The sequence below is a fragment of the Microcaecilia unicolor genome, chromosome 4 (genome assembly GCF_901765095.1).
Source record: "Microcaecilia unicolor chromosome 4, aMicUni1.1, whole genome shotgun sequence".
NCBI lineage: Eukaryota > Metazoa > Chordata > Amphibia > Gymnophiona > Siphonopidae > Microcaecilia > Microcaecilia unicolor.
In genome coordinates this window covers 219,997,967-220,024,444 of record NC_044034.1, presented here as the reverse complement: position 1 = coordinate 220,024,444, position 26,478 = coordinate 219,997,967, and the positions used below count along the sequence as shown (strand labels likewise).

At 40.8% G+C, this 26,478-nt stretch overlaps 1 protein-coding gene across 1 annotated transcript in view; it reads right to left on the bottom strand.

Annotated features, from left to right (window-relative positions):
* The window catches only part of MUC2 (mucin 2, oligomeric mucus/gel-forming), a 222,657-nt gene that overhangs the window by 142,418 nt on the left and 53,761 nt on the right, over nucleotides 1–26,478 (bottom strand). The window contains 9 exon segments of the mRNA XM_030202464.1: nucleotides 787–925; nucleotides 1,835–1,986; nucleotides 3,449–3,549; nucleotides 3,858–3,907; nucleotides 9,971–10,226; nucleotides 15,189–15,315; nucleotides 15,643–15,737; nucleotides 17,416–17,580; nucleotides 20,510–20,647. Coding sequence (XP_030058324.1) covers nucleotides 787–925; nucleotides 1,835–1,986; nucleotides 3,449–3,549; nucleotides 3,858–3,907; nucleotides 9,971–10,226; nucleotides 15,189–15,315; nucleotides 15,643–15,737; nucleotides 17,416–17,580; nucleotides 20,510–20,647 — 1,223 coding nt within the window.

The window sequence follows — 26,478 nt, the reverse complement described above, 5'->3', positions numbered from 1 at the left end:
TTTGATTCCCTCATGAAAAAAGTGAAGAACTAAGACAGGGGGTGCCAAAACTAAGAAGCATCTGTGACAAATAGAAATTCATCCCAGAGACACATGTTGAAATATTGGGGATCTCCAGCGAAGGTGGTTTTGGCCTCTGAAAGATAGTCAAGAAGGAAGCAGGTTTATAACAGGGCAACAACATTTATGCACTCAGTTTGCATGGGCAGTGAGCGTAATCTATACCAACTCTTACATGTGTCAGTATTCTTATAGAACAGTAGTATTGGAAACCTAAATGTAAGCACCTACGTTTACGCCAGCTCTGTGGATACATGGGTGCACCTAAATGTGGAATTTTCACTTGTAAATTACAGTATTCTCTAAGGCCCCCTTTTACCAAGCCACGCTAGCGGCTGCCGGTATGGTAATGCCAACACAGCCCATTCAAAGTAAATGGGCTGTGTCGGTACTGCCGTGCAGTTTTCAAAAAAGGGGGGGTAAGTAACCTGCCACACCTCTGACACCCCCATGCCCGTTCCCTATGAATACCCTCATGCACTTATTTATTAAACCATTTTAGTCCAATAAAAACGTATCACTTTATTTTCCACTTTTTAGTTTTCTTAACCTTTCAAGCTGATTAACGTGACCTACTATACTATTTTCTGCAGGATGCACTGAGAAAGAATATTCTTAACTTTGTAGAAGCAGCTCTGAAAATTGCACTTGTGTGCACCATGGGGGAAAATGTGTCCCAAACCTGAATTCAGAGTCAGACTGAGACACAAATCTTTATTAAATTACCTGGGAAGCAACATATTCACAGTTGCCGTCAAAGTCATAGAATTTGCCATCAAAGGTAACGTAATGGCCACTTCCATAGATTGTACAGGTCCCGTAGCACATAACGTTGGTGCAGCTCCACTTGCCTCTTTGACATGTACTGTAAGACAACAAGGAGGAGATGTGAGCCATGCAAGAAGATTTATAAATTAATGCTGGCCTTTTTCATCCTAAGAGCTTCCAATCAACAATAAAAATGTGCTGACTCTGTTGGATGCCTCAAAAAGCACCACTAAGACTACAGGAAATTGTTGAGCATTTAGGTACTGTTTGTCATGTACAGATCCACATAAAACAGAAATATAAATACTAGCATAGTGGAATAGGGAACATGAGTTTTAAAGGCTATTTCTATGCACAAATAGACTCTGACAATTGACCACCCTCTCCCCAGGTAAAAGGTAAATGCATGGATCAACAATGGGTGTATATTTACTCTTGAAAATAGAAGGTGGAGGTTCCTGGAGGTAATGACATCCATTATTTTGCAATTTCAAAATCATGCACATTAATTTTCATGGAAGCAGTGCTACAGAAAAAGCAGACAAATCTCTGTAGATACTTTTCCCCCAGCAGTTTTCAAAGGGAAAGTCTTTTACTTTGAGAACTGGTTAGGAGTCTGCAGGTTAAGGGATACCTAGTCTGTCAAGTTTAGTTTTCTTTAGGTAACCCTGCAAGCTTCTAATAGTGATCCAGGGGGATGGCAAAAACTGTGATTTACACTGAAAGTTTACTGTTATAATAACAAAAAAATGAATAAATAATTAGGGGTAATTTTGAAAAAAATGAGAAACCAGATTTTCTATGTTAAACTTAAAGGCAGATTTCTCCAGCATTGCTGGGTACTATCCACACAGAGGTACCATTATGCAGATGAAATAAGCCTGCTGCCCATCAGTGCTCTCGTACCCCCACCTGCTACAAGTGTACCTTTCCACAGCTTCCCATTCATTTTCAGTCCTTTCCATAATGAGTCTTGATGAGTCAGTGGCAGAAAGTAATACCTTACCATGTGTTGCAATCCACCTTGATATGAGCTCCATGGGAATAAAATATTTCATTGTGAACACATGGGCAGTCATCTTCCTTGACACAGACCCCTTTGCCATCATCCACCAGTCCTTCTGGGCATACACATCCAGAAACACACTCTGCGTGAAACTGTGAACAACAGAGGCAAACTCAAGACATATTCATCTAATCAACAATCAGAAATAGATTCATGTTAGTTATTCCAGGCACTGATTGTTAATCTAGCCATGTCATGCCAACATGTTCAAAAACAAGTGGAACAAAAATTTATAATAGCATTCCAAGGTTAACAGGCCAAGTAGGTGCTTATTTAGGCGCTATTTTATAAATACACATAGACGTCTATGAGGTAAATTTCAGAAAGTATTTGGAGAGGGAATTCATGTCAGAAGATGGAGAATTCCTACAGTATTTTACAGAAGGCTCTGCCAAATGTACAGCCTCTTATAAAACAGATCCAGGCTGCCTATATATGTCTCTCCATGTGCAGTGGGAGCAGTAATTTTGAAAAGATGCCAATGGGGGAAGAATTGTGGAAATACCCTCTACATATACATGGGAGCAGTTTTTCAGAATTGCTGCTCCTGATAGCCCCGGTCGGCAGTACCTTTCCTCCTTGAACAGACCCCCAACTGCAATTCTCCCCCCCCCCCACACACACACACACACAACACACACACGCTCCTTAAGCATTTGATCTCTTCTAGCAAGAAGTCCTGCCACCAGACCCTCATTGCATGCATAAGTGCTATAGGGGTGAATTTGGGCTTGTGCAAAATTTGCATATGCAATTTGATTCAATAACAAGCTAATTAGTGTCAATAATTGGCTTTTTAAGAGCTGTTATTGGAACTAATTAATCTTAATTGAACTTTACGTACACAAATTTAGGCACCTAAATTTTACGTGCAATTTGAAAAAGGGGCATAAAATGAGAGGGGCATGTGTGGAACAGGGGCCTTCCTAGTATTTACATGTATTGTTATAGAATAACGTGGATGGTGTGCACATTTGCACCACATTTCAGTTGATGCACATGACCGCACCTAAAGTTAGACGCGATTGCCGGGCATAAGTGCTATTTTATAAGCAGTGCCTAAATTTAAGCATGGCTTATAGAATAGCACTTTTTTTCAGCACCATATATAGAATTCACCCCTATAGCACTTATGCATCCCATAACAGATCAATAATTATATTAATAATAATAACAGATCATAATTAGGTCAATTATGTACTTAAGTGCTAATATTTTGTGCAATTACACACAAAGGGGCATAAACCCTTGATTGCCTTGTTATAGAACTGCCATTCATATTTTTTAAGCTCCGCTAAAAAACTGAATTCACAACTCTAGAATTTAGAAAAGACAACCTAAAATAAGAGCAGGATAGTAAGAATGGGAAAGAAAGATTGTCTTAGTTGAATCTCATGTTGCCGTGATTTGGTTTGAGGATGGGTATGGGTAAGGGTCATGCGTTTGATATACTGCCTTTCTGTAGTACAACCAAAGTACTTTACATATTATCTACAGGATCTTCATTTCCTGTCTGAGTAAATTATACTGAAAATGGAGACAGATGCTACATACGTATTCTATATTATGTGCTTGACAGCTTCTCTGTACTGGGAATTCTGATGATCCAGGGAGGAAACTGTTGCAATCTAAGTAGATTTTATCAGATGAGCATGCTGTAAGAAATAAAACATTATTATAAATAGGTCTGATAGGAAAGTGGACGGGGCAGAGAACGAAGGAGTTTTACAAACCAACAAAGTGGCAGTCAACAATACTGAAATGTTTGTGCTTGATTCTATTGAGATTACAAATGCTTATGACATCAAATAGTTTTCATTTATAAGTATGTTATGGAATTTGTTTGTATCAGTGATTGAATCATTAAGTAAGAATGTGACTCCATATTGAGGATAGAATCACATTAAGCAATAATATTCATGCCCTTGCTATCACTGTTAACATCAGACATGACCTTACTTACTGTCATTGATGTGTACCGAGATGCAATGAAGTTTCCCATTCCGGCAAGTGCTGAGAAAGTGAAAACAAATATAATAGTAATATAACAACATAAAAGGAAAATTACACATTTATAAAGTACTAAGATCATACAGACAATTGCCACCAGAGGTGGTTATGGTAGCTAGTTCTAGGGGTGTGCAGTCCACAGTTTGTTGGGTTTTTTTGTTTGTTTGTTTGTTTTCGCATTGTTTAGTTCCCTGTGTCATTCACAGGAAATTTTATTTTGTATTTCTGGGGCATTGTCAGGAACAGGCACACTCTTCTTAAAGATTGCGCATTGTTTTACAAAGAATACACACTGTTTCTTGATAATGTGCATATGTAAATGCTATCAGAAAACAGGACAAATTCTTTGGAAAAAGTGCACATATTTTTGAGAAAGAGCACATATGTTATCAAGACTGCACACTGTTTCCTGATAGTGTGTACACTTGGGAAGAGTGCACACTCTTTCCAAAGAGAATTCACTGTTTCCACCACAGGACAAACATGGATTTTTCCTGTCATTTGAGGGAAGATGACATGAAATGAGAAATGTAATTAACACTACTCATGTCATTTCAAATTAACGCACACCTGTATGTTTATGTTCATGTTTATTTGGCTCTATGTACCTCCTTTCGTGACTCAACAAACAAAATAGTTTTACAAAACAAATTAAGCAACTAAGAAAAAAAATAAACAGAATGCCAAAATACAAATAGTTGGGGCGACTGTATGTGAGGAAAGAGGGGTATAGAAAAGAATCCAAAAAGAGCATAGAAAGAGAACGCACACATACACAAAAAAAGCAACAGAAGAAGGAGAGCAGCACGTCAGGCCTAGGCTTAAAGTGACCCTGCCGAGATACCAAAGGCGTGAGTGAACAGACGTGTCTCTTAAGTGCTATTTTGAAACTAGGGATTGAACACTTGGATCAGAGAGAGAGACAGAGAGCGGTAAGGGCTCCCCCCCCCAAAATGGCCACGCGGCAAGTGAAGCACTTGCCGCGTGGCCATTTCCTGAAGAAAAGAAAGACCTACCTTTTACCCACTGTGGTAAAAGGGGGCCTCGGTGCGTGCCAAAAACACATCCCGATGCCAGCACAGGCCCTCTTTTGCTGCAGCTTGGTAAAAGGGGCCCAATGTTTGCAAAGAAAGAATGCACACTCTTTCTTGGTAGAATGCACATACATCTAACTCTAGTTCTTCCTATTTCTGACCCCATTTTTGATATTAGAGCATTTTGTGTTAATATAGTTGAAAAATGGATAAGCACCTATTGGCTAAAGCTGAATCTAGAGAATATGAATATTTTAAATTTCTTATCTGCCCTTTCAGACTACGCTCTATCAAAACCTAAATATTAACTCAACCAATTTTTCTTTAGTTTCTGAGATGAATGTCCTAGGCATAATTTTGAATAGCACTTTGTCGCTGTTGGATTACTGTAATTCAGTCTATGTTGGGCTTCCTAAGAAACAGATATTGCAATTACTGCAAAATACTACTGTTAAGATGAATTTTGGGTATCATAGATATGACAGCACTACACCCTTGTTGAATGAATTGCACTGGCTGCCAGTTTAGGCTAGAATTATATATAAGATATTTTGCCTGGTTTTTAAATCTTTAAATGGTCATGGCTCTGTTCATTTGTATGACTTAATATGTTGCTCTATTTCTCATTTGACATTTAGAATTAGGGATAATAACATCTCATGTATCCAGCTACTTGACATGTAACATCTAAACGTAACCATGAATGATCGTATTCATATCAAGCAGTTCGCTTTTGGAATTCTTTGCCATCAGATTTAAGATCAGAAAGCTTTTATGGTTTATTTTGCAAGAACCTTAAAACATTTTTATATAGTGATTATCTGGTTGTAAGTTCAATTTAATCAATTTATTTGTAACACATTGCACAACCTCTTTTTAATTATTTTAATTATGTTTAATTATTATTTTCTGTACACTGCTTTGGGCCCTGGAGGAACTAGTGTTATATTAAGTGCCGGATTAGATTAGATTAGATATTGCCCAACATTCAAAAATAATTTTCTTGTGTTTGAGACGTGTTCATAATTGTTTTATATGTGTTCAATTTAAATTACTAGCTCAGTTTTAAGCCAGCTGGATTATTGCAATCTTTTATAGGATGGCTGTAATTTATCACTTTTGAGGAAACTGCAGACATTACAAAATAGGGCGGTCAGGTTGGTCTATTTGGCAAAAAAATAAGATACAGCTACTCCTGCTCACTGGTTGCCCATTCAAGCTAGAATAACATTTATGATCTGTATAATGGTATTCAAAATTTTGTGTTTCTGCCCACAGTATGTGCTTTTGTTGGTGTTCCACCCTACTATTAAGATACGAGGAAGGGAATTTTCAATATTTTGACACACAACAAACAGGACTTAATAAGGATCTGGGTTTTCTAACCCATTATAAACCATAAGCTGTATTTCTCTGTTTATTTCTCTGTTTATTACCCTCCTCTCACCTACCAACATCCATTCTGTTAGAATATCAATGAAATGCTTTGATGTCCCCATGCATACCCCCATCCTCCCACTCTGTCAGACTGTCAAAGTAATGCTTTGATGTTCCTTTTATATATACTATCTGCTACCACATTTGCTTATTTCCGATCTGATGAAGAAGGGCAACCTTCGAAAGCTAATCAAGAAATGTATTAAGTTATGTCCAATAAAAAAGGTATCATCTTATTTTCTTTTCCATGTTTTATTTTGTTTGATTTCTATTGATAACCAATATGACGTCGAAGTCCAACTTTGGCTAGTTGCTAGATGTTTTTGTGCTCTGTACATTTATCTTTTTGGTCCATTAAAAAAAAATGTCCAAGTGAAAAACACACAAAATCAAGCCATTGGGCTGTAGGAGGAGCCAGAATTCTTAGTAGAGTGGCCACAAAGACAATTCAGGAGAGCAATGTAGCACCCTAGGGGGTACTGCAGTGGACATCAAATAAATGCTCCCAGGTAAACATCTCACCATTGCTCCCTTATCTTGTCTGCTGAGCCCCCAAAAACCCACCCAAAACCCATTACCCCTAACTGTACACCATTGCAATATCCCTTACGGGTGAAGTGGGTACAGTGAATTTCTGGTGAGTTCTGGAAGGCTGACAGTTTCCATCACAAGTGTAACAGGTAGGGGGAGGTATGGACCTGGGTCCACCTGTCTGCTGTGCACTGCACCCACCACTAGACTACTCCAGGGACCTGAATGCTCTTCTAATGGACCTGAGTATAACATCTGAGGCTGGCATAGAACCTGGTAAGTAATGTTTTTCAACACATTTTTGGGGGGGTTGGAGGGGGTTAGTGACCACTGGGAGAGTAAGGGGAGGTCATCCCTGATTCCCTACAGTGGTCATCTGCCTGCTTATTTTCGAAAGAGAAGGGCACCTATCTTCCGACACAAATCGGGAGATGGGTGGCCTTCTCTCAGGGCCGGCCAAATCGGCATAATCAAAAGCCGATTTTGGCCGGCCTCAACTGCTTTCCGTCGCAGTTTCAGCCAAAGTTCAAGGGGGCATGTCAGCAGTGTACCAAAGGCGGGACGGGGCGTGGTTAACAGATGGCTGTCCTTGGCTGATAATGGAAAAAAGAAGGGCGGCCCTGACGAGCATTTGGCCGACTTTACTTGGTCCCTTTTTGTTTACGACCAAGCCTTGAAAAGGTGCCCAAACTGACCAGATGACCACCGGAAGGAATCGGGGATGACCTCCCCTTACTCCCCCAGTGGTCACCAACCCCCTCCCACCCAAAAAAACAAATTTAAAAACTTTTGCCAGCCTCAAATGTCATACCCAGCTCCATCACAGCACTATGCAGGTCCCTGGAGCAGTTTTTAGTGGGTACTGCAGTGCACTTCAGGCAGGCGGACCCAGGCCCATCACCCCCCCTCCCACCTGTTACACTTGTGGTGGTAAACAGGAGCCCTCCAAAACCCACACGAAACCCACTGTACCCATATCTAGGTGCCCCCGTTACCCTTTAAGGGCTATGGTAGTGTTGTACAGTTGTGGGGAGTGGGTTTTGGGGGGCTCAGCACCCAAGGTAAGGGAGCTATGTACCTGGGAGCAATTTGTGAAGTCCACTGCAGTGCCCCCTAGGGTGCCCGGTTGTTGTCCTGGCATGTGAAGGGGACCAGTGCACTACAAATGCTGGCTCCTCCCATGACCAAATGGCTTGGATTTGGCCGGGTTTGAGATGGCCGCCCTTAGTTTCCATTATAGGCGAAAACCAATGGCGGCCATCTCTAAGGGCGGCCCAAATGTTGAGATTTGGCCAGCCCCAACCGTATTATCGAAACGACGGCCGCCCATCTTGTTTCGATAATACGGTCGTGTACGCTTCTTTATGGGGCCATCCCTAGAGATGGGCGCCCTTATAGATGGGCGCCTCCATTCGATTATGCCCCTGCTGGTCATTTAAGGCACTTTTTGGGGCTTATTTGTTAATAAAACAGGTCTAGACCAAAACATCCAACTTATAGCCCTGGATGTTTTTGTTTTGTTCCATTATGGCAGAAAAACGTCCAAATGTTAAGAATGCCCAGATCCTGCCTTTAACATACCCCTGACATGCCCTCTTGTGATTTGAACACACTTCTGACAGACTTCATAGAAAAACATCTAAAAACTTTTTTTTTAATATCAATTTGGACGTTTTTGTGCAAAAAAAACATCCAAATGAGGATTTGTGCCACTTTTTGAATGTTTTTCTCTTTTGAAAATGAGCCCCTTAATATGCTAAGAGATCCTATATATTACACTTCCCATCGTCTAAGGCATCCAGTACCTAAGAATTTTTAAATTTCGTTCACTTATCTGGTAACAAGGATCTGGAACAGTTTACCTAGAGACCTTAGATATTTGAGGATCTATCCAAGGTTTAAGAAACAATTTAAAACATGGTTTTTAAACAACATCTTGGCTAAGTTATCTGAGCCTGTTATCACTGCAAGTTTTTATTTTACTGTAATTCTCTGGGCTATTCTCAGTTTTCTTGGTATATAATCTGCATTGAACTAATTAGGTATATGTGGAATATAAGTAAATAATAATGTAATATAATGTACATGTACGCACTATCAGGAAAGAGTGCATACTATTTCTTTAATAGTGCTCCTTCTTTTCAAATAGCGTGCACTGTTTGCAAAAAGTGTACACTCTTCTGAAAGAGCACGCACTCTTAACAACATTGTTCCTGTAACACACAAAAAAAAGGTAACCCTGAACAAAGGAAATACACCTGTGAATGACATAGGAAATAGCATGAAATGGCTTCTCATGCATAAGTAGTGGAATTTGGTATGACTTCAAGCACCACTGTATATCTTCCATTTCAGTAGATTTGTGGTTTTGAGGTGTTCTTGACCTGGACCTCTGCTGGAAGTTGTATCTCACACTACGCCCATTGCTTGACAGGAGTTTATGATGAATGTTAACAGTCAAAAGAAATGTTTTTGTTTTGCTCTCTAGTATGTCTAAAAGGTTGGGTGGAAATGGGAGGTCAGCTCTCCACTGCTTAGCCTAGTCCTACAGACAGTCAAATCACCTAAGAAACACAGGATAATGACAGAAAAAGACTTGCTATCACTTTAGTTTCCTTCCTACTGTTCTTCCCACTTGAACTCTAATTTCACCTTCTTCCCAGCCAGTGATTCTCTTTGATTATCCCATGCTTTGTAGAACTATTGTTATATCTCCATCTACAACTTCTTTCAACTAAAAAGAAGCTCTGGAGTATGGGGGCATAAGATGAAGGTAAAAGAGGATAGAATGAGAAGAAATCTTATGAAATATTTCTTACAAGAAAACATGGTAGATGTGTAGAACAATATATGTGGCTTAGTAAAAGGGGCCCTAAGGCAATTGTTCCACAGGAATTAACTGATAGTTGAATTAGGACTAAGACTGGCCCAGTGGAAATGTTTCAGATTTGCAGATTTGAGTACCTTGGATGAATTTTCCATTTTTCCCAGTTTGAACAGTCTGATGGAAGCTCACATATTTTTTTATAATAAGAATAAACAAAGATATTGAGCCTTGACATACCAGCGCTCATCCTGTTTGTAGACAACATCTCCAGGGTTCAGATATGAGCTCTTGAAATAGCATGAGCAATCCGAGTCTGGCACACAGTTGTTCTTCTCATTTATGTAGGTGCCTTCAGGACAACCACAACCATCTACGGGGATGAACTCTGCTGAGCAGGCCTTGTCAGTGTCACTGAGAGAGCGGCATGTTGGCTGGCATGTGGTAATGTTATACAGAAAAATCTGGGAGGCAGGGCAAGAGTTCACACCTTCATCTGGCAGAAGATAGAAAAGAACAAGCAAGTTGATATTGAAATCAAAGTTTAGTTTCAATATTGTATGATTAGGATAAGATCTATAGGAAACCTGTAGCAGTGGTACATTATTCTTTTTACCAGGGAAGCAGGAGTTCAGGCCTTGAGTGCTGCAAACAGGACAGGTTTTCAGGATGTCCCTAATGAATATGCATGAGATAGATCTGCATAGATACTACCTCTATTGTACGCAAATATATTTCATGCATATTCATTAGGGACATTCTGAAAACCTGGCCTGTCTGTGGTACTTGAGGCCTGAACTCCTGCATCCCTGCTTTATATTAAAACAATACAACAAACCAATGATTCCCAAATCTGCCCTGGGATAACCCCAACCAGTTGGGTTTTCAGGATATCCACAATGAATATGCATAAGATCAATTTGCATACTAAGGAGACCTCTCTATCTCATGCATATTCATTGTTAATATATAAGTTACACACAGTTATATGCATATTCATTGTGGATATCCTGAAACATTGACTGGCTGGGGTTCCCCCAGGAAAAGTTGGGACCCCTATAGCAAACACAGGCTGCAGAATACTGTTGACCCAAAAATTACAACAGTGAGCAATGCAGAATTATGTTGACCCTTAGCTAAAGATAACGCTGTTTCCCTACAACCTTCCCTAGGGACCAGAAGATTATGTGATTTACTGTATCATCCACCCGTGTGAAAAGCTGTATGTTGGGCAAACATCTGGACAGCTGTATATGCATCTGGTGTAACTTAAGAGTGCCATCAAGACTCAGAAGACTACGTCACCACTGGTGATTCATTTTGTCACAAATTGACATCTGTTTGAGACACTACGATGCTTAGTACTACAACAAGTTACCCCATTGGTGAGAGGTGGTGATAGATGCAGCCTATTGCTAATGAAAGAGCAACAGTGGATTTTAGATTAAATTCATTGATTCCACAGAGTTTGAATGCTAAACTTGAATGGTGCCATTTTTTGTGACTCTGTGTTTTTTACGGTTTGTTTACATTTTGATTTAATTTTGTCTGCTTTTCAGTTGGCACTCTGCCAATTGGCTGTTGCCTCTCTAAGCATCTGACATCATCTAAAGGTTATTTAGAGGGATCGCCATTTTTTCAGGAGGGTGTCTCCATAATTCCGTTAGCTTTTTTGAATGGAGTTTAAGTAAGCAATGTAAAAATTATACCATTAGGAAATCCTAGAATGCATGATGTTACTCTTTTCTTCTGTTTTGCAGATTCTCCAATTTTTCCACTGCTTACAGATAAGAATATAGTGAATCTTTTTTATGGTTTTAACATTAGTACATAGCCACTAATGCATAAAATAGAAAATCAGCCATTTTCTGACCATGACAAAAAGTGGCCTTAATGTATGGGAAAACCCCACTTTTTGCCGCAGTTTTGTAAAAGGGCTCCTAAGTTACTGAAAAACCTGTTACAGTGTGACAGGAGAGGGGTGTTTATGTCAGCCTATGTTTAAATACTGGCTATCCTGGAGTGCAGTTATCCTTTTGCTTTAGGGGCTGTTATCTATTTATTTATTTATTTATTTGCTACATTTGTACCCCACATTTTCCCACTTATTTGCAGGCTCAATGTGGCTTACATTATATTACAAAATATATAGTTATGAACAGAGTAAGAGGTTTGTTCTAAATTAACATATTACTACGTAAGAAATAAGGAATATACTGTATGACTGTGGAATAATTTACATAACACATAATTTAAAAAACAATAATATATGATGACCAATAATGATAATAAGGCTAATATAATCAATTCAGAGGGATCAGTAGGTGGTTGGTTTAGATATAGAATAATCAAGCTCTAAGGAGGATTCTTATTGTAAGTTTTTTCAAACAAGTGTGTTTTCAGTAGTTTCCTGAAGTTTATCAAGTTACGTGTTATTTTTATAGTGTTCGGTAGTTTGTTCCATGCAGGACAATGAAGGTATAGCCTACAAATGCTTTGCCAGAGTGTTGTGGAACAGTGCCTTGAAACTGTTGGAACTCTCTGGCAAAACTTCAACTAAAGATTTTGCTTACATGATTTTTTTTTTTTTTGTGTGTAAGTGTTTTCCCTTACTGAGTTGCAGGAAATACAATACCTGAACAAAAGAGATGTGATCTGATTTCAAAACTATACCAATAAACTGGCTTACACATTTATGGCAAGTGTTTATTTTAATTATCTAGAAATAATAAAAAGATATAAGCAAAATGCCTCTTAATTTGCACAGAAAATCATGAGATACAGGATTGCAACATATAATATTAAGGTTAATAAGAAAACCCAGTAACGCAAGTCACATCTGTTTATACAGGTAGCCTAGACCAGTGGTTCTTAAGTGACCTGTTTGCTTTTCAGGATATGCCCAATGAGTATGCATGAGATATATAGGGGCCCTTTTACCAAAGGTAATGGGCTTGCTGCGTGGCAACCCGGAACTACCGCCAGTCCAACGCAGCTGCCAGTGGTAGTTCTGCCCACAGCGCGTGGCATTTCCAGTGCTGCTGTAATTTTTGAAAAATTAATACCACAGGGGATTACTCGGCAGTAATCAGCACTACCCGGTTACCACCGGGTTAGCGCGGGAATGACGGTAAGTGCTCCCTCCCCCCCGAAATGGGCACACAGAAAGTGCAAACTTACCACATGGTCATTTCTTTTTTCCACCTTTTTACCTGCTGTGGTAAAAGGGGACTCTGCACATGGCAAAAACTCAAACTGCCGCTAGCGCAGGGCCCCTTTTACCGCAGCTTAATAAAAGGAGCCCATATTGCACACAACAGAGATCAGGTATGTAAATACATCTTATGCATATTCACTGAGGATATCTTGAAAACAAGAATGATCAGGTGGTTCTTTGAAAACTGGTCAAGAACCACAAGTGTAGACTTTAGATTGTAAGCTCCTTTGAGCAGGGACCGTCCTTCTTTGTTTATTTTGTACAGCGCTGCGTAACCCTAGTAGCGCTCTAGAAATGATAAGTAGTAGTAGTAGTAGTAGTAGTAGTAGACTGTGCATAGGATTAGTTAAAATTCTAGAATGCCTATGGAAGTGTTTTCTGCCCTGAAGGATGTCACACCTGCCGTATCTTCTCAGTACATTTCTTTCATGCTTAACTTCTGCTGAACTATTAGTCTAATTAATTTTTCTTACTTGTCCTTGTACTTTACTAGTTTTAGTACTTATTGCTGTTGCAGTGGCGTTGCTAGGGTGCCTGACACCCGGGGCGGATCGCCGATGCGCCCCCCCCCCGGGTGCAGCACGACCCCCCCCCCCGGCGAAAGGCCACCTCCCCCCTGGTGAAAGGACCCCCGGGTGCATTTTTACCTGCTGGGGGGATGCCACGCGCCTGTCTGCTTCGCTCGTTTCATGCTCCCTCTGCCCTGGAACAGGAAGTAACCTGTTCCAGGGCAGAGGGAGCACGGAACGAGCGGAGCAGACAGGCGCGCGGCACCCCCCCAGCGGCGTGCATCCGGGGCGGACTGCCCCCACTACCCCCCCCCCCTTGGTACCCCACTGTGCTGTTGCATTATTTCATAAATAGCACATTGAAAGGTCCAGGTGAGGAGTGCTGGGCATGTGTGGAATTGTGGGATTTCATAAGTAGTACTTGGGTGAAGTGTGTGTGAATAACTTGATAGGGTATGAGTATGCAGAGAATGAGGCTATGGGTATGTTGGGGGTCTTAGTGTAAAGGAATGGTAATGCTGGTGGGTATGGCTGTGGGTGCTGACTGTGTGAAGGGTGTGGAGGTGTCATTCCCTCCCTTCCCGTTTCTTTCTGTTCACTCTCCCTTTCTTCCCAACTGACACCCTTCCTCTTGATTTGACATTTAGTGGGGAAGTTATCAACATGGGCTACCATTAAGATATGTTATTTTACTGTTAACCCTAATTATTAGTAACTAGGTCTCATTACACAAAATGGAATCTGTGCTAAAACAGCATGCGTTGGTGGTAAAATAATATATCTTAACAGTAGCCCGCATTGATAACTGTACCCCCTACATCTCTCTTTTCTAGCTGGCTCTTGCTCCTGAATTACTGTTTGTCTGATCACATCTTCAGCTGGTGGAAGAGTAGGAAATTCATCAGTCATTATCATTCTGCTGCCTGGGGTCTGGCCTTTGTTTAGTTGGCAGAAGGGTTGGAAACTCTGCTTGCTCTTCAATCATTGTGCCAACATGGGTCTGGCCTCCACTTCAGATAGTGGGTGGGTGGGAATTTCTGCCAGCTCTTGTTCTTGTACCACCAGGGTCTGCCCACATTTCTAGTCACTATCTGGGGGGGGGGGGGGGGGGGGAGGCAAGGGTAAAGGGGAATCTGCCAGTGTTTCAATTTCATGCTCTGCGGGTCTAATCTCCTTTCCAGCCATTGGGGGACAAGAACCTCCACTGCAAGCACACACAGATTCTGCCTTCACTATTTTTATTCTCCAGTGCCCCATGAACCTCTTTCCCCCCTTCACTAGTTGACGTTTTAGTTTCAAAACCACATGCACTTCTGAAACTACAAACCTCATGGATATGGAGGGACAGGCAAACAGAGAGAAAGAGAGACAGACTGTCAGCAGGGCAAAATGTGCCAAAAAATCCTTAAATTCTGATGTTGTGGCAATTGGAACATGTAATAAAAATGTTAATTTTGTAATATGTATTTTTATTATGTTATGCAGGTGATTGACCCCTGCTGCAGGGTTTGAAAACATGGTCATATTGTATGTTTGTGTTAACTTGAAGTTGGTATTCTGCTGTTCTCAGAGAACTCAGCCTACCAAAATACCACCTATGAACTACCTCTCCATACATACTATGGGGTAAGACCAAGACTGGCTCAGCACCTCTGCCTGGACAGAGAGTTATATAGCCACCCTATGCATAATATACCAAAATCCTGCTCCCCAGGTCTTCTTTTCTACTTACCGCAGATGCCTTTCCTCCAGTTCCACAGTAGGATGCCTTTGGCAGCGCAAGCCCGAGCATAGCTGGAGAGGGCAGCACACATGCAGTTCTCGCTGTTCCTACAGCTACAGGTATCATATTTACATCTCTAAGGTAAGGAAGAGAAAAAAGCCAGTGTTGAGAGGAGACTGGACAGGAGGGAGGAAACTAATAGTTTTGAGGGGGTAAATGCACACTGATATCAGAGAAAAAACTGACTTCTTCACACAACTACACTCAAAGAGCAGACAATTTATTACAAACTGTTTATGAAATGCTTCTGGAACAAGTCAGTTGCAAAGTCCATGGGCACTTTTGTACCCATGATGTACACTCCAGCAGGGCATTTCAATGTGAAAACAAGTTTCCAGGTCAGCAGATACAAAACACAACAAACTGTATGGAGAGTCTGATAATTTGACCCTCTAATTCATACCTTGTAATATTCAGTTGGATCGATGGTTGACTGACATTTGGCAAAAGGAGTTTCAGGTTTTTTGAGCCAGGAGCACCAGTGCTCAGCATAGGTTTCTGTAAGAGCAGAGGGAGAAAGAGGTCTTATTCAATAGTCACTTAACTGCTTTGTCATCTGTCTCATTCCAGTAATTTTGAACAATAGTTAGAATAGAAAAGCAAGTAGAAAACCAAAGAAGATGACATTGTCATAAAATTCATGAAAATCAACTAATCTGCGTATTATTAAGTGAAGTTTTAAAACAGAAGGCTCAGTCTTTCTCACAAGCTCAGGGCCCTGTTTACTAAGCCACACTGTAGGCACGCTAACTTTTTGGTGCGTGCTAAAAATTAGCGCACACTAACAATAGAGACACCCATTATATTCCTATGGGTGTCTCTAGCGTTAGAGCGTGCTAATTTTTAGTACGCGCTAAAAGGTTTGCACGTCTACAGCACGGCTTAGTAAACAGGGCCCTCAGGTTAGACACCTCCTAAAACCTACTGAAGTGCAGTTCACCCCTGCTGTTACTACTGATAACGAGGCTTCCCCAGATCATGAAAAAAAAACAAAACAAAAAAAACTAGACAGCACACTATGGCAAACATGATATTTCCTCTGCACAGCCACTAAACTGTTTAGAACACCACTCGTGTCTTGCTGACACCCAATACTGAGCAAACCCCTGCATTATGTCCAGGGAGGGATAGTTTGTATAGATTTTAACACTACTTATTATTTGAAAAACTGGCTACTCTACTGCAAGCCTGCTTCCACTAAGCTACAGGAGAAACTATGGACCAGCAAAGGCTTGTGCTGCAAATCCATAAGAGCGATGTGGCAATAACTGAGGACTGTGTTTCTCATGCGGGAGGGGGGGGGGGAAATCATTCAGCCTTGAAAAGAGTGGGGATATCTAGAAGAAGGTGGCTGTACATTTCCTTTATTTATTTACATATTACTGACTAACAGCATTTTGCTGTTCAAAACAGTTATCAAGTGCAAGCAATTAACCACAAAGATCAACCAATGTAACACACACTATTCATCCACATATATTCAAAACTGTCTTATAATATCTGCTTGTCATGCTATTATCTTGTTTATCATAATCATATTGCTTGTTATACTACTATCTTGCTTTTCATTATCATATTGCCCAAGATTCCTCTGTAACACTAAATGTCTATTTCCTAATGTCTTCCATTTTTCAAGATGTATTGTAAGCCACATTGAGCCTGCAAAAAGGTGGGAAAATGCAATAAATAAATAAATAAATAAATAATGCACAACAAACCACCAGCAATTCCATGTAAATAAAACACCTTCTCACTATCCACTGATACAGGCAAGGCATATTTTGAATCTACAGTAAGAAAGTAGTGGCTTAATCAGAAAAAAAAAGTTTTCATATTTCTAGTATCTGATACCACCTGTCAAAAATCTACTCAAAACTGAAAAAGGGGTAGTAGATTACACTCAAGGACATCCCACTGTTTTCTCAATCCCCCATTCCATCCAGTAAGCATTTATTAAATTTACTCTAATACTCCTTAAAGAATAATAGAGTTTAAAGTTTCTGGGCCTCTAAAGTGCCACTTGCTACCAAAGTCAGAAAAGGCTACCAGACTGTCCATATTCTGCATATTTATCTCTACATAGCTCCATCTCACATTTAGTCCAAGTGCAATGAAGCTTGCTGCTACAGATGTCCTATGAATTCAGTGTAGGGAAGCTCTGTGTGATAATCCTTACCACTCTCAATGCTGAGACTGCAGGGATCCTCCAACCAGTCAGTCTTGTCATGGCAACCGGCTTGTGCTTTCCAAGTATTGGCAAATGCAGCTGCTGTTGCTTCCACTAGACCTCCAGCACTCTGGAAATCATCTCCCTCCTTGGCATTGAAATTTCCACAAAGACCTGTGGATTGGAAAGGTGGGGGGGGGGGGGGGGGGGGGGGGGGTCAGGTGCTATAATCTAAATCCTGTGTATGTTATTTATTTTAAATAAAATAAAGATCAATGGTCAAACAAGATCAGTACACTCAGAACTGATTAGGTTGTTTTATGAGGACATCTGATTATCGGTACTTTAAACAACTGTTTATTGTCTTCAGACTATTCACTCTGTGCCTAATGTAATAACAGTGCACCTAAAATTGTGTATTACATTTTAATGCAGATTTTTTTGTGTCCCGAGTAATTAGTAATGAAATATATTCAGCGGGGATATCCCCAGTTAGCAGCTATTGAATAACCGGTTATATTGCACGATATAATTGGCTAGCTGCCAATTTTTAAACTGGGTATCAAACAGAGGAATATCTTTGGCTGGTTTGAGGATAACCGGCTAAGTCTGAATATTGACTTAGTCGATTATTTTCAAACCAGCCAAAAATAAACCGGATATTCAATGCCAGTCACTGGAAATGTCCTGGCATTGATTCTCCGGGCTTAGCGCCTACCACAGGAGTTAGCTGGTTTAACGCCTGCGGTTGAATATCGGCCCCATGGCCTACATTTTTCAACAAATTATTCACATATGAAGCATAGATTGCTAGATTTTTATTAAGTGACATCCAAAGAGCAGCCCGATCTATCACTCTCAGGCTTATTTTCGAAAGAGAAGTACACCCATCTTTCGACACAAATCACAAGATGGGCGTCCTTCTCACAGGGTCGTCCAAATCGATATAATGGAAAGCCGATTTTGGGTGTCCCCAACTGCTTTCCGTCGTGGGGACGACCAAAGTTCCCAGGGGCATGTTGGAGGCGTAGCGAAGGCGGGACTTGGGCATGTCTAACACATGGGTGACCTCAACCCATAATGGAAAAAAAAGGGCATCCCTGACGAACACTTGGACGACTTTACCTGGTCCTTTTTTTCTTACAACCAAGCCACAAAAAGGTGCCCGAACTGACCAGATGACCACCGGAGGGAATTGGGAATCACCTCCCCTTACTCCCCCAGTGGTCACCAACCCCCTCCCACCCTAAAAAAAATTATACCCAGCTCCATGACAGCAGTATGCAGGTTCCTGGAGCAGTTTTAGTTTGTGCAGTGCACTTCAGGCAGGCAGACCCAGGCCCATCCCTCCCCCACCTGTTACACTTGTGGTGGTAAATGTGAGCCCTTCAAAACCCACCAGAAACCTACTGTACCCACATCTAGGTGCCGCCCTTCACCCATAAGGGCTATGGTAGTGGTGTACAGTTGTGGGGAGTGGGTTTTGGGGGGCTCAGCACACAAGGTAAGGGAGCTATGTTCCTGGGAGCATTTTATGAAGTCCACTGCAGTGCCCCCTAGGGTGCCCGGTTGGTGTCCTGGCATGTGAAGGGGACCAGTGCACTACGAATGCTGGCTCCTCCCATGACCAAAGGGCTTGCATTTGGTCGTTTCTGAGATGGGGGTCCTTAGTTTCCATTATTGCCGAAAATCAGAAACGTCCAAGTCTAAGGACGGCCATCTCTAGGGACGACCTAAATGTCAAGATTTGGGCGTACCCGACCGTATTATCAAAACGAAAGACGGACGCCCATCTTGTTTCGATAATACGGGTTTTTCCGCCCCTTCACCGGGACGTCCTCAGGAAAACTTGGGCGCCCCTTTCGATTATGCCCCTCTCTGTCTCCTATCAGAACTTTGATCTGCATGCTCTACAACAAAAATGGCCTTTTTTGTTCCTCCATGTGAAAGAACTGGGACTTGCTGAAGTACTCTGGCTCATTTCTCAAGTATGGCCCCCTTAGCCATTTTGGACCAAATCCTATAAATAGCACCAACAAATCATTGCCCAAAAAATTAACTAAGGGCCTGACTCTGTATATGGTGCCTAAAATTAACACACACTAGGAAATTACAACTAAGTGTTTCTAAATACCACAAGTAACTATATGCACTGTATTTAGAATATGCTTAGGCATAGTTCATGCGACTGAATCTACCCATGTCCATTTACACCAACAAAGAGTTGGTGTAAATCCCTGAACACAGATTTACGTGCACTGGCCCATAGTTTATAACAACGCGTGTAGATTTTGGAATGTCCACAAAACACCCATTTCCATGCCCCCTAAGCACGCCTCTTTTTGCCTGTGCACATTAGAATTTAGGCGCAGTACATTACAGAATATGCTTAGCAAAATATGCGCATAGATTCTAATTTTTGTCAATTAGGGCTCTTTATTTCTTGTTAAGAGCTGTTATCAACACAACATCATGTTAAAACAATTAATCTGCGTGCGTAGTTATAAAATATGCCTAGATTTATATGTGGAATCGTGCGTAATTCGAGGCATGCTATATAGAATCTGGCGGTAAACGCTGTTCTATATACAGCACTGAAAGTTAACAGCACTGGTTAATAGAATAGGCATAGCGCCAGGATCAGCGCCAAACTTTAGACACAAGGATTTACACCAATTAAACCCTGGTGTAAATCCTTGTGCCTAAATGAGCCGTGGACCCCTTTAGTCTATAAAAGTGCACATGAATTGTAGGAACACCCCTAATCCACCCATGACCCTCCCATGGCCATGTCTCATTTTGGAGCTACACACAAAATTTACACATGGATCCCCACAAAATGCATGCATAAATTTCAATTAATGCCAATTAGTGCTGATAATTGATTATTAGCAACCAGTTATTGGCACTGAGTGGCTTATTATTCAATTAAATTACACCCACAAATTGGGCATATGCCCAAAGTTACACGTGCAATTTTAAGCTCCGTTTATAGAATTTTGAGGTTTGTTTCAAATCAGAAATATAGCCTGCTTAGTTTCTCTGTTGGAGAAAGCAGGGCTAGTTAAGCCATACCAATTATAGAATAAGGTACAAATCACACCTTGAAGAGTATTGCGAGCAGATCGCTCCATGGTGAGATACAGCTGCATGATTGGAGCCAGCTGGATTTGCATTTGGAGATCAAAAGATGTTTGCACAATGATATGGGAGGAAGTTGGTTGCAGGATGGAAAAGCTTGCTGAAATCACAAAACAGAAAGATTAATTTTATTTCATATTTATAAAATGGCCTGTGAATTTCATTCACTGTAACTTAGATTATAAGTCCTCCAGGGACAGGAAAAATACTTACTTTACCTGAATGTAACTCACCTTGAGCTACTACTGAAAGGACGTGAACTAATTCTAAAAATAATATGTAAAATATGAACATTTCCTTGTCTCCCCAGGACTAAGAGAACTAGAGGCAGACTGAAGAATGTTGATCAAGATTTACAAAAAAGCAAATCAATACAAAAACTCAAGTAAAACACAGATTCCAAAATCATAACACATACAATAATCATAAAAGGCAAAATCTCCGGGGGGAAAAGAAAAGGAATAATTAAAATAGGATAAATTAGAATAAAGTTTAAACCTCCCATTTCATACCCTTCAAGGCACACATAACCAAAAGTATCTATTTGAGCTCAACTCTCCCCACACCCTCTACCTGCAAGATACAAAGGAGATGAAAGGAATTACCATATAGAGATTCCTAGCTAAAAGTGCAATGTGCATCATGAGAATTGAGCGTTGCTGGCACTTTTTCACCCTCCCCTCCCCCGCTGTTCCTACAGGGATGAAAATAATGTAAACATAATTTTATATAGGTAATTGTGCATTTCCCAGACTAAAGTTACCCCCTCAGTTTGGATGCTCTTTCTGTTGTTAGAATCCCATTGATTTAACTTTTAGTTTAGTTTCCAGGCCAAAAAGGGCTAATAAAGGTAACCGATAGGCTGTATCTGTGAATACATTACATACTTATTATTTGGTAGTAAATAAGATTGAACAATTCAATGTTTACTTTCTCTCTACAAAACGTTTGTGCTCTCCAGGTGCTATAAATATGTTTTAAGCCACTGGCTCCATACATGATTGCATGTGTTTCTGAACTATTGAAATGCATAGGGTGCTAGAAATCTGTCTAGAAAACAGCTGTCACAGCTTGATGTGATTTATAATTATTCGTGTTTTGATGTGCTGCACCCATAGTTTAAATCATACCTTTATGAAATCCCTTTCATCTCTGGAGGATGAGGCTCCGTCACTGGCCACAGATCAGACTGTGCACCTACAATTTATCATGGTCTGCTCTTAATGGACTTCTAAAGTCAGGTATTAATAAAAGTGTAAACTGGATAATTTGGAGCTGTGTATATTTTCCCTCTATTTCTGATCACTCATGATTGACTCACAAAGCCATTATGCCATATGAGTTTGTCGGCCATTATCGTACTTTCAGACAGTTTGGTTTTGTAAACTCACTTCAAAAGGCATTCTAGCTTTTTTAGTCTGTTGGGGAGTGGAATAGTATCAGGTTGAGAACCAGGGAAGCCAAGGTTCAAATTCTGTCTCCCACTGATGTTCCTTGTCACCTTGGGCAAGTCCCTTTAAACTTCATTGTCTCAGGTAGAAATTAGATTGTAAGTCCATTTGGACAGGAAAATAACATGTGTATCTGTTTGTCAGTTGGATTTGGAAAGGAGTAAAGAAGTAGATTAGTGGTTAGTGCAACAGGTTAAGGACTGGAGAAGCAAGTTGATCAAATATTATTGATGTTCCTTACCCCCTGATTCTATAAAAGTCACCAAAAAATTCATGCACAAATCTAGATATATGCTTAAATTTGCACTCTCAATTTAATTGAATGAGCCAATTAGCACCAATAATTTTAACAAGCAATTATTGTCACTAATTGAAATCAACATGTGCACATATAAATTTAGGCACGTGATCCGCACCTAAATTTTATACGTCTCAGAAAAGGGGGCATGGAAATGGGAGGGTCATGGACGTTTTAGAGCAGAGCGTGGGCATGGATTCCAGTTACATACACAATTATAGAATAAGGGGGTTCTACGTGTAAATTCAGGTGCAGGCATTTGCACAACATTTTCATTGGTGCAAATGACATGCCTAGATTTACACATGACCCCTGTGCTTAAGCGCTATTCTATAAACTGTGCCTAACTTTAGGCACAGCTTATAGAATAGCGCTTAAGCATTTTTGTCGATACTGATTTAGGCGTGATTTATAGAATCTAGCTCTTAACCCTCTATTGCCTCAGGTACGGATTTAGGTGGCAATTCTATAAATTGGCACCAATATTTAGGTACCTCAATGCCATGCACATAGCGCCAATTCTATAATGGCATCTTGGCAGCTAGATTCCATTATAGAATACTAGGATATGCCAGCATTGATGTGCCTAAAGTTAGGAGCTAACATTTATGCCAAATTAGTGCCAGTTGTAACTGCTGGTGCCTAATTGTGCCCTGAATTGAATGTTACTTATAGTATTCTTTAAGTTACATGAATATCTCAGACACATGCTCATGACCGCCCATACTCTGCCCATGTTTACACCCCCTTGCACATATGCACTAAGATAGGTTCATAATTGCCAATTAGTGGCGCCAATCATTCTATAACTTTCTTGGAAAAATTAATGCCTATCTTTAGGGGCGTAGCCAGACTGACTTCGGCTGGCGGGGGTTGGGCTCCCCCGCCAGCAAAGGTAGGCAACAGCAACGGCGGGCGGGTGTTGAGAGGGGGGTTGAGAGGGTCGTCAGCAGGGGGGGTCCGGGCCAAATCTACGGGGGCCCAGGCCCCCAAGGCCCCATAGTAGCTATGCCCCTGCCTACCTTAGATACCAATTAGAGTGCATTAGTGGCCTAGTGGTTAGGGTGGTGAACTCTGGTCCTGGGGAACTGAGTTCAATTCCCACTTCAGGCACTTCTGGGCAAGTCACTTAATCCTCCATTGCCTGCCATGAGTGGGAAAGCACAGGGTACAAATGTAACAAAAAAAAATTATAGAATTTCCCTTTTAGATTGTAAGACCTCTGAGGGCAGGAAAATACTTTGTGCACCTGAATGTAACTTTCTTCAACTACTACTGAAAACATGCGAGACAAATCTAAAATAATTTTTTTAGAACCCCTAAAATCCAAATCCAAGTCACTTTACTCTCCGTTCCCCCAGGTACAACTTAGGAAGTAACATCTGGGTAGGGAAATATCTCATCTACCTGAATATAACTCACCTTCAGCTTGGAATTGGAAAAAAGTAATTAAGTACAAATTTTAAAAATATAGCCATCATCGTACTGTAGATCTTCCCTGAGACATGCTGAGAGTAATTTTATAAAGGTTGTTCTGTGCATAAAACCTGTTTTGCATGCGTAAAATGCCCCTTTATAAAACCACATGGCAACATCTGCAGGTATAAATAGATGTGCTGACAAGATGGTGTATATTTATATTCTCGCTGCTGCACGCATTCCCAAAAACACAGTTTGGGAAGAACAGGGTGGAATTATGATTCATCACAGGTCAGGAATCTTGGAATACTGCTAGACTCACTCTGATCCCACAAATTCAAACAACCTTCAAAAATTTTCTCTATCACCTACGGCAGCTAAGAAATCTTTCTCCATATATTGAATAGACGAGCCTGACCACAGTGGCCCATGCTATGATAACATTATGACTAGACTACTTTAATGCCCTATACACTGACCAAACCAAAAAGTGTTTGTATCAGCTCCAACTAATTCAGAATGCTGCAGCATGACTAAAAGGCTGCAAGTGGCGTGACCACATTATGCTCTTACTGCAACAGCTAAACTGGCTGCCAGTACCTTACAGGGCTAAATTTAAAACTCTATGTTTGACTTTCAAGGCCCTCAGAAAAAAATGGGCCAGAATACTTAAAGAATAAGTTAACTCTTTACACACCTTTAAGACTTCTAAGGTCCTCTCAAGGATCATCACTATTTGTACCCTCATCAAAAGATGTGATACCCCCAGTGAGCCTTCTCAGGAGAAGCCCCCACACTCTGAAATTTACTCCCAGAGGGGCTACGTATAACTCGAGACTACCTCTACTTCAGGAAGCAGGTAAAAACCTGGCTCTTCTTCCAAGACTTTAATACATAGAGTGACTAACTATACACTCATTCTGCACCTGGACTAGCTTGCTACACACACTGTAACTTAAATCACTTCCTTATCTCTTGCTTAACTATACAAAGAAAGTGCCTTGAGTTCAGCCAACCATCAAATTATCCCATTTGACTCTGTACCATGCATCTTGTTCCCATCATATCTCTGCTCTTGGTCCCTCTGATATATGGGTAGCCATATTGTAGAAAATCTTTAGCATCATATCTATGTTAGTTGAATGTTCTAATGCATGCTTATTAGGTGTATCATTAGTATTATGCTAACTGCATTATATCTCTGATATTTGAATTCAAATGCTGTTAAATGTGTACATTTTTTATACTGTTTCACGGTAGTTCTATTATTAGGGTTCAATTTACTGTTTTCAAGTTTACCTCATTTATTGTATTTATGGTTTATTCTTGGTTATTTTACTATTGTTATGCTGTTAACAAAATTGTAAGTTTGAAGTTAAACAGTACCTGCTGTACACTGCCTCGGGTGAATCACTTCATAAAGGCGGTTAATAAATCCCAATAAATAAATAAAATAAATGCATATGTTTTATACAATATGCAAGTGTACACATAGGACTAAATTCTATATATGGCATATAAATAATTGGCGCCAAAAAAACCCGTGCTCAGTGCTGTTCTATAAACTGCACTTAAAGTTAAGCATGGTTTATAGAATAGCGCTTATGCCCAGGAACCACAACTACATTTAGGCACCAGTGGAAAAATGGTGCAGATGCTCACGCCTAAATTAGGCATGGATCCCACCTTAGTCTGTAATTACAAGCGTAACTGAAAGGAACACCCCTGATCTGCTCATGATACCCCCCCCCCATTTCCACACCCCCTTTTTTGACATGCATTGTGACAAGGCTACATCCCCGATGTATAGAGTGAAACAGCAGAACCATGAACTACATATCCCAGAATGCATTTCCAGTCCTAGCAGTGAGATCCCAGGGGATAGGCAAGCTGGCCATATACCGTCTCTGACCATAAGAGGGAGGGTGAATGAAGGAGCCAGTTCCCGGGACCAGCAATCTGTATATCATGCTGCCCACCTGTAATAGGGAGAGGTGGGCTGAGAAGCAGGAGGAGGATTGGATGGAAGAGGGAATTAATCAGCCTGAGCAGGGGAAGAAAGCGGAATGGAATGGGAGCTTGAGAGCTGAGGAAGGCAGCCCCTGAAAGTTTGGAACCTACATGGTTTTGGGAATTTATTTTGGTTTAAACCCTGCTTAAGTAAAGAAGCCTGGTTTTCTTTTGGGGAAACCCTGAGTGGTGGGGGAATTACTACCCTGTTTTGAAACCTGATTATTGTGAGAACCTCTGAAGTTGGAAGGCTTGTTTATGAAGGAGGGCTGCCTGGTGGGAAGAGGGGTTCAGTTCAGGAGGAGAGGAGCAGTGCAGGCTGAAAATCCTTGGGCAAGATAGGTCCCTAAAGAACTGAAGCAGGCTGAAATACCTTGGGTGGAAGGAAGTCCCAAAAGTATTGAACCTCCTGAAAGTAAAGGCTGCTTGGTGATTAACACTGTCTTGAGGGGAAATCCTGCTTGTGGGACAAGTACTATTTGTTTGCTACTGACTGAGACCACAAAAGCAGGGATTTCCAAAGGACTAATGCATTCCCCTCCGGGAAGGGGGCAAAGTCTTTGTGTAATTGGTTGATGTACTAAGCAAGGCAGAACAGCCCTGCCTGAGAAGCAAGTCTCTACTCTGGAGTGAAGTTTTGTTTATGAATCTGGAAAATAAAGGAATGTTTTTGAAGTATTTCCTGGTGGCAGTTTTGTGAAGTTCTGGCTATTCAGGGAAGGCAGCTTCCTTCCCCATACTGAAGCAGCGGGC